This window comes from Danio rerio, chromosome 10, assembly GCF_049306965.1.
Source record: "Danio rerio strain Tuebingen ecotype United States chromosome 10, GRCz12tu, whole genome shotgun sequence".
Taxonomy (NCBI): Eukaryota; Metazoa; Chordata; class Actinopteri; order Cypriniformes; family Danionidae; genus Danio; species Danio rerio.
Window position 1 is genome coordinate 9,721,219 of NC_133185.1, and position 12,500 is coordinate 9,733,718.

Consider the following 12,500-nt stretch of genomic DNA (forward strand, 5'->3'; position numbering starts at 1 on the left):
TAGATTGAACATAGCATCTAAGGTGCGGGCTGTATGGGAGGAAATGTAACCTTTACAGAGGGTGTAGATGCATGAGGTAAGGATTTTGAGTGTAATGGGTTGTCTAGCATGGTATGGAATTGTTTGAACGAATTCCATGCTGTGAGGTAGGCATTGAGGGTTCTGGGAGCTATTGCTTGTAGGATAAGAGATAGAGAAGTTTGATGAAGATTATGAAGTGGGTGGTTTATGGAAATATCGTTACTGAATAAGGAGGGACCGGCGTTGGGTGAGGGTCTGCTTCCGGGGCTAGTTGCCAGAATATCTGCAAAGAGAAATGAGAGAGAGAGAGTCAGCGATTTGGTTTTTGCAACCAGGTACATGTTCAGCAATCATGATAAATTGTTTTTTTTTTTAGCAGATATCCAGATAAGGTGTCTTAAAAATGGCATAAGCGATTGGGAGTGGGAGCGTCCTTTGTTAATGCAATGCACTGTAGCTTCGTTATCGCAGTGAAAGAGAATGCTAGATGTAGACCATTCGTCCCCCCACAGGATGGCTGCTGCGATGATAGGGTAGAATTTGAAGAGGGCTGAAAAACATTGGTCTTTGGAATGGAATTACAATTGGGTTGGCCATGTTGAGACAAACCAGTGTCCTTTATATTAGCCACTGTAACCTATTGGAGGGGCAGCGTCTGTGTATGTGTTGATGTCAATAGGGGATGCAATCAAGTCGCTGTAGAAAAAGGAACAGCCGTTCCATTGCTTAAGGAAAGAGATCCATAAGCAAAGTTCATCGCGACTGGGTTTGGAGAGAAAAATTGTTTCTTCTAAACCATGAACTGTGGTGGATAATTGATGGAGGTGGGAAATGAAAGGAATAATGCGCATAGCGAAATTTAGATGGCCGAGAATTGGTAGGAGTTCTCGTTGTGTGCACATCTGTTTTTCAAGGAAAATTTGGGATAGAGAAATTATTCGATTGATTTTCTCTTTAGGAAGGGATGCTTGGAATTTATGCGAGTCTAGATTAATACCCAGAAATTCGATTGAAGTACTGGGTCCTTCCGAGATCAGCGAAAACCTGCTGGGTGATCGCTAGGTGTTTGGCTGGAGGAGATGACGGGGGGGAAATAAGAAAATCGTCTAGAAGGTGAATGAGGTATGGTATTTCGTAAAAATTAGACAGAATCCAGCATAAGCTTCTGACATTATGTCAAATATTTTTTGGGCTGCTTTTGCATCCGAAAAATAGAATTGATTTCGCCAATAAATGCCAAAAGGTGCCAGAAGTCTGGGTGGATTGGCATGATTTTAAAGGTAGGGGAAATGTCTTCTTTGGCTAGCCAGGTGTTACGACTGGCTATCTTTATGAGAGAGATCTCTTGATCAATGTCGTAGTAGTTAAGTAAATATTCGTCCAATGGAATAGTGCTGTTAATGCTAGGAAAGGAGCAATTGTGTTGGGACGAAAGGTCGACTACAAGGCGTTTTTGCCAGAACATTTTTGAGTAGCGACACCAATGGGGCTAATGCGCGAGATATTAAAAGGAGGAGCCTTGGAGTTCCAATCATGAAGTTGTTGTCGATTTCTTTTTAAAAAGATAATCGACGGTTTCAGGTTCGGAGGTTGCAGACTGCAGGTTAGGACAGATTGGATAAAGTGAAAAATGGAATGTATCCTTTGTGAAGAGGATGTGGAGTGTAATAGGTTGGATGAGGGTCAGCTTCTGGAGCCAGCAGTCATGATCTCTAAAATAGAAAAAAAACAAAGAGAATCAGAAATTAAATCTTTGCAAAATAATACAAGTATGGCAGACATGAAAATTGTTTTAGTTTATATCCATGCGAGGCATCTTAATAAGGGCATGGGCGGCTGTAAATGGAAGCGCTTTTGATAATGCATGGTCCGATGACTTCATTGATACGATGTGCAAGGATGGTAGGGGTGGGTGTTCGTCTCCTAACGGGATGACAGATGAATGGAGAGCTGAGGACATGGGATATGGCTAGTCTGGTGGTCCTGGAAACTGGTACCCCTTGAAGACTGAGCATGTGAAGTGATAGTGAAGTTTAAATTTGTATTTATAACAGTCAAGTGGGAAGTTTGTTTCTTTGCCGTTTTCACATCCGACTGACTTGCTATATAATCTTATATGACGCTTGTAAATCAACACATGAGTCGCTGGCGTATTACAATTGGACTTCTGTGCTTGATGGCATAATGTTTTCAATAGCTTGTTAATATTTACTGGTTGGGTAATAATCTTTTCAGAAGTTAAATGTCAAATGGAATATTTTTTTTTTTTTTTTTTTTTTTTTTTTTTTTTTTTTTTTTAAACTAAAATTACAAGCGTGTCTGGCCTATTCATTCATAAGGTCTTTGCAACAGAGTCAAGAGAGAGGGCGGGACCATCTCCAGTCTTTTAGCTCATTGGATGGAGACGCTTATCTTTACAGCTATTGGCTTAAGGAGTTTCAGTCAGGCCATGCAAAAGGTGCAAAAAGCCTGGCGGCCATTTTGTTGATCAAATTCAACATTGTTTGTGGCTGGAGCTGCTGCTCTGCTGAACACATTCCAGCAAACAATCTGTTAAACGATGGATAGCATGTGTACTGCTAGGAGAAGGTGAGGGTTCCGTTTTATTGCAATAGCTTTGGAGTTTGGCTTATATCTTGCTGGGAAATAAGGTTGAAGACACAGCAGATGCGTTGTGGAGGCTCTTTGAAGTGGAAGGTTTTGGTGTTGTTGTTTAAGCTGTTGATGAAAATGTTGGAGTTGTAGTTGTTTGAAATGGTAGCAATAGTAGTTGTTGTTGTTGTTGCTGTAGCTTGTATATTGTAGCTTGTAGATTGAAGCTTTTAGATTGTATATTGTAGATTGTAGCTTGAAGCTTTTGTAGCTTGTAGCACTTGTAGCTTTTGTAGTTGATGAGCAGAGCAGAGCGTTCTTCCAAATGAAGATCCTGAAGATTGTAGCTTGTTGCTGCTTTAGTTGTCCATGCTGGTTTAGAGTTGGTTCTTCAACGGAGCTAGCTACGGTGAAGCTGCTTCTTCCAAACGAAGATAAAGTGAACTGGAAACTTAGACTATTTATGGTGCCTTAGGGCTCATATGATTGGAAGATTAGTGATTAGCAAATGCGAGACTGGACGTGATAAATCATAAGCACGTGATCCTCTCGAAATTAGTTTATGAATAAACTTCACGTAATGTTAGAATGCCATTGGTTACATCAAGTGCGAAGGAGTCATTGACATACCCTTTCTCGTTCTGAACATACTGAACATGCCCTTCATTAATATCACCCTGTGAAAAGCTCTCTATGGGACTCTCCTGGCTGCCACGGTAGTGACTTTCTTTCACCATAGATATCCTCAGAAAACCATGAGCGGGTGCCACCTTCACAGTATACAAAAATTCATAAGGTTTGTTATCCTCATGAATAACCTGAAACAAACCACATCAGTTACACAATAGTCGACATTTCACAGCCAAATTATTTGAATATGTTTAAAAGCAAAACTAACCTGGAGAACTTCCTTGGTGATTTTAACAGGCTTTCCTTCATCCACCAAGATTGGGTTATTGTGAATGACTGTTGGGGGCTGCTGATGACTCTCAAGATACACTTTAATGTTCACACTTACATCCAGATGCAAACCTTTCACTTTGCTAGTGATGTTAAAAAAGTCCTCCAGGATTTCGTTGTCATCATGATGATATATTACATGATCCATCTTTACGTCATGTTGTGTGAAAGTATTTGTTTTGATTCCATTGCAGTAAAGAGTCCCATGGCTTGGTGGTAGAAAGACCTCAAAGACCACTTCTTCATCATGCCTGACATCCATATTAGTGGAAATACTGAAATTAGCAACTCCTAAAATGGCTGCCTGCCCTTTCTGTACCAAAAGACCCGTGTTGTTGCCCACTTCAACAAATGGATCCTGGGCTGACACTTCAAGTACTGTTGATGTGTAGTGTTTGCTGTCTGATATGAAGAGGATGAAGCGACCATAACTTGCTCCTTTGTGAATGAACAGCACTCTCTTCTCTTCTAAGTCCCTCTGATGGAATTGATAAAGCTTGTGTGTGGTGTCATTTACCAGGACTAGCTCACCCGTGGGGATCTTTCGTCTAGTATAAAGCAGATCTTTGTCATCAAAGTCTGTGTCCGGATCATGGTAGCACAAGTCTTCCAGTGTAAGTAACCGCTGACTGTTATGCACCACATGGAAGACTTTATCCACAACACGAACTGGTTTCTCATCATTAACTAGCTGAATGGAAATATTAAATACACCCTCCGTACCGAGAGTCTTATTTTTCAGAGAGCCAAAAGAAGCCACGAACCTGAATGCATCCTGTGTGGTTTCACTATCGTCATGGACATACATTATGCGTTCATCCAAAATGTCCTGATTAGTAAACTCTGTTATGGTGTCATTTCTTGAAGAGGAATTGGAGAGATTTATTTTCTGCAGTATCCCATGTTTAGGGATGTTAGTAACAGTGTAGTGTACCATTCGGGAGCTGGCTGTCTCTGAGAAAAGCATCGTGTTAGTAATGACCTTGCTCTCCCCTTCCAAGACAGAAAGTCCATGATTACTTAAAATTATATCATGAATATCTGCTTTAATACTGATTTTGAACTCATGGATCCCCGACATGGCATATTTTGAGAAAACCTGAAAATGAAACATGTCCCTTGCATCATCATGTGCCTTTTCTAAGAGCTCATATTGTAACTTTTGTTTAGCAATGCAATCTTGGCTAAAAGTAGAGTTCCTTTTTAAAATCTTATTATCAAGAAGAAGATGTCCTTTCCTTGGTAATGTCAACAAACGAATGTGAAGGTCATTTTCCGTAAGTCTTGCACCCTTGGTGACAACATGAAATTCTTGAGGTGACAATGTGACTTTTTGTTTACCCTCTATCTCAACCTTATTTTTGGTGATTCTGTATCGTATCCAGCGAACTCTAATCAGAAATAAAAACTCGTCAGTAATGACTGAGCCAAGTGTGGCTTTGTATTTGAAACTGTCTGTGATATTACTTTGCTGTGTCCCATGGAAGGTGCTGAGGTATCGGAGACGCTCCTTTTCCAAAAGTTTCTGTGTAAATGTGCTTGTTTGCTTCCACTGCCCACTTGAATGTAGCCTTTGCAGCTCACCATAAACTGGTGGCACTGTGATATCATAGCGAATATCCACTGCTTGTTTAGGGACGTTCACTTGAATAGCAAGATTTTTGTTACTAATAAAGGTTGCATCACCTTGGATTACCTCTACTCCAGTATTGTTGGTGAGCTTGTATTCTAGGGGAACAGCGATGATCCTAAATACCACAGTGTTGCTTACCTTGTCCCCATCACTTACTCTAAGTGCCATTCTGGAGTTCTTGACACCTTTGTGCACATAATTCACTTTACCCTCCTCTAGATCACTTAGGGAAAAGGATGTCACTGCTTTGCCTGGGTGTTCGTCAATTTCTATAAACCCTGAGTTAACAATCAGGTTTCCAAGCACTGTAAACTTAAGATCTGTTGAGTTCGTGTCAGGGTCGATGACTCTGAGGACATCTGTGCTCAAATGACGTCTTGAGTGCTCCACCATAATGAAGAGACTGCCTTCAGGGAGACTAAGTTCAGGAGCATCATTGACAGGTGTTATACTGATGTTGAATCTGTGCAGGCGGTTCCCTTTGAGACAGCTAGGCACTTCCTTTTTGCTGCTGGTCAAGATAGAAAACATGAAAAAATCAAATAGGTCCTCAGATCCTCCATGGACATACATGACCCTTTTGTGCCAGAGGTCCAGCATACTAAAGGTGTTCTCGCCCAAATCAGAGTCAACATCCAGTCGGAGTTGCCCATGGACTGGCTGCTCCTCAATACGAAACATAATCTGTGACTGACGGATCCCAAGCTTACGGAAGTCTAGATTAATCTTTATGTGTTTAGACTCAAGTGGTGCTCGACTACCTTCAAGAACCTCTAAATCTTTGAGTAAAAGAAAATTCCTTTTGTCCAGCTCAGCTGGAACATCTGTATAATTTTCAGAATATAAGGCGTTAGTTGATGGACTTGCAGTAGTAGGACCAAATAGCTTTTCTGGTTCACAACCAACAGATATGTCCTTGGTAACCAATGCTTTTGGAAGGCCCATCCTTTGGTAATTAACTCTGATATTTCGAAGACAGCCTTTAAATGACCCTCCTGCTATACGCTTGCCTAACATAGACAGCAGTCCATTCTTGCGGACGTCTGTGTAAGTGTTGGCATCCACCCCTCCTAGAAAAAGAGGCCCGATAAACTGTAATGCACTGGCATTAATCCCAAAGCTAGAATTGTGCATCTCCAAACCAAGAGTAAACTGAAGATTTAAAGGAGACAGATAAAGCCGCAAAATGTGCCATGCCCCATCATTGACGACCATCAATGAACGCAATACTGTTTTGGTTGCACCTATTTTTAGGATGGCAACAAGGTGACCCTTTTGGATCTCCAGGGCAATGTAGTCTCCTTGGCCTGCAGAGCTGTATAAAAATATCCCCTCTGAATATACTGTTCGAAGTTCACATTCAAATACACCTTCTTGAGGCACGTCCCACATTGGCAATGACATGTACGCTTTGGAACTGAAGAAACTTATTGAATTGTTGACAGTTGCTGAGAATTCTGGACTGCAACCAAGTGACACTTCATGAATCATTTTGTATCCAGAGTATGGCCTAAGGGACGACAGAAGGTTATGCTCATTGAAAAGAACCTCATCCACACACCCTCGAAAGCCAAAAGAAGAATCATCTGCTGAGAGGTAGGATTTTTCCAGATCTCCAACGCCTCCGACAAAAAGACCATCCTGCACGTCCAGCTCAAGGTCAGGCCCTGGCATCCTTACAGTTGTTACAGAGTTTTTGTCCACAGTCAGTGTAATGTTTTCATGGTCATGCTGGAGTTCTACTGCATGCCAGGTCAGATCATTCAAAGGGATACCCTTCTCAGAGCGAACAGTCTGTTCCCCAGATCCAAACTCAATCCGCACCTGACAGAGATGGACAGGAGATCTTAACATTAATATATAGGAAATTTTTATCCTGTGTTGCTAAGAAACCCATACTACTTTAAATGCAGGTAACAGAGACACCATGTCAGTAGTGCTCAGCATGAAAAGACTTGTCTGCAGAGTGATGCGAGTGGAGGATTATACTGTGAACAGGCTTTTTCTGTCTAGAAGCAACAAGAAATCACTTGCCTTTTGTTTTTGCCAAAGGGCAAAAATATCTGTGCTGAGCAGTACAATTTTTTATCTGTTTTTGATATATCAATGAAATCATTATGTTTATAAAAGATTTCAGACTATTTATTTTGCCAAATGCATGAGTAATGTCAAACATATTAATAAGCAGTTAAATATCGCAAAACATAAAATAACATTAAATGAAGTAAAAAGTATATGAAGACCTCTATTCTGCCAGAATGCAGCCCAACCCAGAGGAAGTCCTTCTCTCCGGCTGCCAAAAACAGCAGTCCACTGGATCCAGAGGTTCGAAACCGTACATGGATAGATGTCTGACTTGACAACTCAACTGTTTTCAAATGCACAAAACCATCTCCATAGAAAGAAGCTGTCAAAACAATCAAGGGTATAAAACATGAGTCTTCTGTTTTTTATTATCACATTACATATTTTTCCAATTTTGCATTGTCCAAGGACAAGTTCATATAAACAAAGTGCCAGAGGATGAGATGTTCAGAAAATATGAAAGTATAGTTTGTCAAAATGACTGACACAAAAACAACATCATTCTTTTAAAACATGGATTAGTCAGGTAACATGCCTGCTAATGTCCCTGAAAAGTTAGTTTGAAAGAATGTTGTGCCAGCTAAATGCCTAAAGCAGTTTATACTAAGTGCTGTTGTGACCGCGGCCCTCTAAATCTTTATCAGAGTTCAACTAATGCATTTGAATGCACTGAATGCCTTTTAAGAGCACAATGGCACAAGTTAATTTATAGAGCACTGTGCCAGAGTCAATATGAATTAGCACAGTGACTGGATATGAACTTCAAAAATGCTAACCTACTGAGTTAGTAGCAGTGGGTAATTTGCATAAATTATTTGATTATTCAGATTATGAAAGCATGTCCAAACTACTGAATAAACTATTAATGCAACTGACAATAAGTGATAAACGACATAAAGCATCTTTGAGAAGGAACATGACATAACATTTGTTGTTTATTAATTAAATACTTTTTACCTATTTAAATAAATTAAATATCTCAACTTCTTTCAACTTGCAAAATCAAAGATCATATTTTTTGCAATGCTTTAAAAAATATGTATTGCTATTCATCTTGCTGTCTCTATTTAGCTTACATGGGGGAGGTCGCTATCATTCATGCAGCAGGTAAACAAAATTAACTTGGACTGATCGGATTATATCTAATCCCATATCAGACATGTGCAGAAGTGACTTTGTACAGTGAGGTATTAATTACTCCTAACACCTCACTTTATCTACAAACCCATATTACTATTAATATTTTTTTTTAAGTTGGTATAAATAATTGTGCCATATGAACGAACTAATTAGCTGATAAAATTATATTTGAATAATACAGATGCATAAACTACTGAAGCTACAACAAAAACCATATTCGACGAGTTATTCATATTAGTATTATTGTTAGTCTTAAATCAACACTTATGTTAGGTTACATTACGTTACATTTGATAAAAGGTTATCAAATTGTGGTGTACTGACACTCACCTCCGAAAGTCTGTACAGCAGTCCAAGTGAGCAGCAAAAACACGCGCCACAGAAACTTCTTCTCAAGGGGAATGTAAATCCACATGTTTTATAGCATTTCGGGTCGATTTATATGTCTTATTGGTCTAATATTCACCGGAAAACCTCCATTGTGCGACCTTAAATTATTGTTAACTTTAAATCACTACCTGCAAATCTGTCCACACAAGAACGTCATGGGAGTGTGACAGGTTACTCCGCCCCGTTCATGCATATTCACAAAGCTCACACAACCGTTACAAGTAAAAACTGTCTTTTGTATTTTACAGTCTATGGTAAAAACACTATAGTCTGAAATATTGCTGCCTCCTTATCCATTATTCAGTATGCTTGCATCTTTCAATCTTTCAAAAGCTGAATCTGCTGTCAGGATTTGTAACTTTTTGATCTTCACCACTTCATTCATATATTAGTAAACGCATATTACAAAATAGGCATCGATTTAACATCTACATTTACTGATGTGTTTGACTAGCTTTATTAACAGAACTACCTTCTGCTAGTCAAAATAATCTAATTATTTTTATAATGACCACAAGAGGGCGCAATAACACTACAGACTGGCAAAAAAAAAACATTAAGACATCATTAGAAGATTTAGGACTGATAATATAATCGCTTCATTGTAGCATGAAAATAATCATATGGGCAAGTGTGTGTGTGTGTGTTTTTGTTGTTTTTTTCAGTAACTTCAAGTACGCCAAAAGACATGTTGTAGCCTATACACTTTCACAAGTTCTCTGTTGCTAAAATACCCACATAGCAAAATATCTCTGGCCCACAGAATCAGCTTTTGCTTGGCTCTCATGGTGCAGTGATTTACGGTACATGACTGGACCAAGTCTGGCTTTAAGACAAGGGCCAAAAATGGACCATATCTGGGCCAAGTCTCAGCCAAGTTAATAACCCATAACTGAGCCTGAACTGGGACAGATATGTTGGTGTGTAACAACTGCATTGAAATTGATAAAACCAATAAATCTTTAGGCGTGCCATGGGCGTGCTTTTTCTTGAAGCGACCTGATTGGTAGAAGTTTTATTCTTTATTCAAAAATAATAAAATTGTATTTTAAATGTGGGTCAAGATAGGCCAAACAATCATCACCATCTGAGCTAAATACTACATTTTACATCTGGCCCAAGTATTGTGAGCTGCCTTAAATACCACCTCTACCGAACCTGGGCCATGTTTGGCCCACATGCTGTATGACAGTGCGGGATGAATGCCTGCTGTGCCAGATTTCTTTTTACATGGGTAGGCCTACTAAAAAAGTTGTTTTAACTATGAGTAATTTACAGTAATTTCACAATTGTATCAATCTTTTACCAGTAAATCACAGCACCAAGACATAGGCCTATCGCAGTGTCATTTTAGTGAGAAAACACATAGAGGGAAAGATTATACGGCAACACAGTCATATGTAGATAAAAGCCAATAAAAGCAATGATAAGATGTAAGAAGAATTTATTATATGAACATTTTAGGCCCAGTGAGCTACAGTTTTGGTGTCTGTATTTAAATGCTCGAGCTCTTTGAAACAGGATGATTTCTGAATGGTTGTTAGATGTACTTGTTTATAAAGTATGTATTTTTATCTTATTATTTATTTTGTTAATATTATTAAGTGATGCGGTGGTGCAGTAGGTAGTGCTGTCGCCTCACAGCAAGAAGGTTGCTTGTTAGAACCAGGGCTGGGTCAGTTGGCATTTCTGTGGAGTTTGCATGCCCCATCCCCCCCCCCCCCCCTCCTTCTACAAATTATGATCATTTTCAATTAAAGTTTGACCATTTGCTTTTTCTTTTGCTTTTTTTTTTTAAATTGACTTCGATAACAAACATAAGAAATCTGGTCTTACACACAAAATACTGTAATAGTAAGTAACAATGATAAAAACCCAAAAGATCATGTTAAATAATATAATAAGTATCAAACCGGGCAAAGCGGTGGCGCACAATCACCTCACAGCAAGAAGGTCACTAATTCAAGCCTCGGCCGAGTCAGTTGGCATTTCTGTGTGGACTTTGCATGTTCTCCCCGTGTTAGCGTGGGTTTCTTCCGGGTGCTTCGGTTTCCCCTGCAAGTCCAAAGACATGCGGTATTGGGTATGCTAAAATTGACCGAAGTGTATGTGTGTAAATGAGTGTGTATGGGTGTTTCCAGGTGATGTGTTGCAGCTGGAAGGGCATCCGCTGTGTAAACCATAGACTGGATAAGTTGGCAGTTCATTCCGCTGTGGCGACCCCAGATTAATAAAGCGACTAAGCCGAAAAGAAAATGAATGAATGAATGAATGAATGAACAAATAAAGCAATAAAAAAGAAACAAAATAGAAAAAAAAGAAAAAAGTTAAACAGAGATAAATAAAAAACACAAATGCAGCAAGTGGAAAGAAGGACTCGTGTATCCCTGAGATTTCCAAAGTAACTATAAAAATCCAAGAATCTATCACTTTTCTTGTTTTTAACCTTTCTAAGAGATTAAATAAAAACATCAGTTTAAAAAATGTGAAAACGAAGCCTGCAAATTCAAAAATCTATGTTTGTGAATAAAATATTTTCCATCAAAATAAAAAAGTGTATAATGTAATTCTCTGCTATGTCGGTTTTACCTTTATAGTATCAAATAATATCTTTTAGTTGAAATGGGCTGGAAGAAGCAGTGTAATTACCTCTGAAGACATAAACTATTCCAAAAGCTTTTTGTGGTTGTATATTGAAATAATATGCGAATCATGGTTTCATCTTTAATTTTACAAAATGAGCATGAACTATCAACCTCTATACTTTGCCAAAGTATTATTTACTGGATATATTTTATGAAGCTTTTTAAAATGAACCTCTTTTGCTTCATTGGGAATGCAGTACTTATGAGGTAATAGCCAGGCTTTTTTCCAGTCTATTAGGCCAATGACCATTTGCTTCCCAGTGCCGGCCCTTCTCTGTTGGCGTCAGTTTGACGTCTTCAGTCACAATATTCATAACCACGCCTCTTTAATGTTTGTTTATCGCTCACCAGAGGTTTTTGGAAAAATGGCTTTCATAGTGACTCCACTGATATTGTTTCTCTGCGTCATTAATTAGCCAAGTTTTGGAGTGGCTGTTCTGATACATGTAACATGAGTCAAATTCATAAAATAACATTATTTTTATTTGTTTGTTGGTTTCATTTTTAGTTTCTATCTAAAAAAAAAAGTTTTAAAATTTAATTTTTTTTATTTTTTTTATTTTTTTTTTAAAAGTATTGTTTAATATTTTGCTGTGTATTGTCATGATGTTATTTTTTCAGCTCAATTTATTCCTCATCAACCAGCAGCCATTTAAGTCACTGACTGAATCTGTTGAGTAAATACAACATTCATTTCTTCATTTTCCTTCGGCTTAGTCCCTTATTTATCAGGGGTCGCCACAGTGGAATGAACTGCCAATTATTCCAACATATGTTTTGTTCAGTGGATGCCCTTCCAGCTGCAATGCAGTACTGGAAAACACCCATACACTCTTACATTTACACCAATCTAGTTTCTCCAATTCACCTATACCACATGTCTTTGGACTTGTGGGGGAAACCAGAGCACCCGGAGGAAACCCACACGAACACGGGGAAAACATGCAAACTCGAACCAGTGACCTTCTTGCTTTGAATCGACAGTGCTAACCACTGAGCCACCGTGTCACCATATAACATGCCAGCATAATACA

General features: G+C 38.9%; 1 protein-coding gene across 2 annotated transcripts; it reads right to left on the reverse strand.

The window, feature by feature from the left end:
* Nucleotides 1–275: 275 nt before the first annotated feature.
* Nucleotides 276–8,989, reverse strand: LOC110440062 (chondroitin sulfate proteoglycan 4-like). Of its 2 annotated transcripts, none has more exons than XM_073914393.1 (5): nucleotides 8,762–8,989; nucleotides 7,450–7,613; nucleotides 3,512–7,030; nucleotides 3,244–3,431; nucleotides 276–304 (listed from the first exon to the last, which is right to left on the reverse strand). In XM_073914393.1, the coding sequence occupies exons 1-5, from the start codon at nucleotides 8,844–8,846 to the stop codon at nucleotides 289–291; spliced, it is 3,972 nt and encodes a 1,323-aa protein (XP_073770494.1). In that variant the 5' UTR covers nucleotides 8,847–8,989; the 3' UTR covers nucleotides 276–288. The 2 variants fall into 2 exon arrangements, with proteins under 2 accessions (XP_073770494.1, XP_073770493.1); XM_073914392.1 differs by having other exon boundaries at nucleotides 276–1,733.
* Nucleotides 8,990–12,500: the final 3,511 nt, after the last annotated feature.